Raw genomic sequence first — 1,632 nt, 5'->3', positions numbered from 1 at the left:
AATGCACAGCTGCAATGGATGCAATGTACTGATACACATTCTCCCTACTGTTTACGTTCACTTAAGACGTAATCAACTGTGTTTACGTGAATACTCGTCAAAACGAGTATGCTTCAGTGTCTGCGTTCAGAAAACCGGACCGAATTGAGTTCTCTCTTGTGACGTGCAGCAAGTGTATGTTAGCTTATTTCCCGGCCCGCTGATTCATATATCTAACCTCCGAACCACGCAGCAGATTCGTTCTGAATGAATCTCTTCCCAAATCGTCCCTCCCTAACATTTTCGTCTCGTTTTTATTCGTTGACGAAAATGTCAATAGATTTACGTCATAGTTTTTGTCATTCAAAAAGAGTTTTAGTTCGTTATCGTCTAGTTGTCGTCGGTGAAAAAAATGTCGTTGACGAAGAAATTAACACTGTCACTGACCTTTTGTTGGAAAAGAACAGAAAATTTACTTTTTTTGTACCTTATTCATGGAAACTGCAACAAAAAACATTAGAAATCAGACTCATCTATGTTCTCGACTTTGTCTTCTTCAGGAAAAAGGCAGAACGCAGCAAAAAGTTCTACACAGACCTGATGGCCAAGGAACACATGCCCACTATGATTAACCCCAAACCCTGCGGCCACCTCTGCTGCTGCATCATCGCGGGCTGCGAGCAGGTCAGATCATATGCATTGTAACCTCTCAGGTTTTCACTGAATAGCAGGTATCTAGATCCCTCATTAGTAAATGAATCCTCATGAATTTCACTTCACATTCAAATGTAAATCATGAATGCATGAACTGTCTTCAGGAATACACGGCGTTTTCCCATCAGACACAGTCACATCCTCTGTCTTGCGTGCTTTAGTTCCGCTTCATCATATTTACAGTCAGGATGATGTATGCTCTGCTGCTGTGAGACATGTTCAACATCAGCATGGGATTATTCAGCAGCTCTCAAGTGTCCTCATTAGATAAACAGACTTCCAGTTTGTCACCAGAGGCATTTTTCTCTAAATTTCCCCCTGCTGGACTATGACTATAATGCTGAAGTCAGTATGACTGCTGGAAAAAAACAAGCTCTTAAAGGGTTAGTTCACCCAAAAATAAAAATTAGGCTGTGTTTTACTCACCCCCGATGCATCCTAGGTGTATATGACTTTCTTCTTTCAGACGAATCCAGTCGGAGTTATATTAAAAATGGTCTTTGATCTTTCAAGCTCTATCGTTGTACTCAGCGGGTGTTGCATTCCTTCAGTCCAAAAGACGTGAAATAAAAAGCACCCTTCCACAAAAAAAAGTGTCTCACACGGCTCCGGGGGGTGAACAAAGGCCTCCTGTAGCGAATCGATGCGTTTTTGTAAGAAAAATATCCATATTCAGAACGTAATAATCACTTGAATCTAGCTTGCGCCAACAGTTGTACACAGAAGCCGTTCCGGGGGAATGACATATGAGGTCAGTGCTGCGCATGCGCCGGTGAGTCTCGTGTTTACAGGATCAAAGGAAGCAAAGTTTCCTTACTTTAGCAAAGGAAAACCAGTCTCCTCTTGGCTTATATCGAAATCCTCCGACATTCTTCTTTACAAATCATCGTTTTGTACTTCTAATTAGTGACCGTTGTTTTGTTTCGATCTCTCCGCATG

General features: G+C 41.7%; 1 protein-coding gene across 2 annotated transcripts in view; it reads left to right on the top strand.

Moving 5' to 3' along the window:
- Positions 1 to 1,632, top strand: part of LOC107724607 (CSC1-like protein 2) — a 17,861-nt gene that overhangs the window by 6,967 nt on the left and 9,262 nt on the right. For both annotated transcript variants that reach the window (XM_016533597.1, XM_016533596.1), the window contains exon 5: positions 540 to 663. In XM_016533597.1, coding sequence (XP_016389083.1) covers positions 540 to 663 — 124 coding nt within the window. The remainder of the gene's footprint in view (positions 1 to 539; positions 664 to 1,632) is intronic.

The sequence above is a fragment of the Sinocyclocheilus rhinocerous genome, unplaced genomic scaffold, assembly GCF_001515625.1.
Source record: "Sinocyclocheilus rhinocerous isolate Xijiao unplaced genomic scaffold, SAMN03320098_v1.1 scaffold304, whole genome shotgun sequence".
NCBI classification, from domain to species: domain Eukaryota; kingdom Metazoa; phylum Chordata; class Actinopteri; order Cypriniformes; family Cyprinidae; genus Sinocyclocheilus; species Sinocyclocheilus rhinocerous.
Note: the sequence above shows the minus strand (reverse complement) of the source record. Positions and strands in the feature narration are given on the sequence as shown.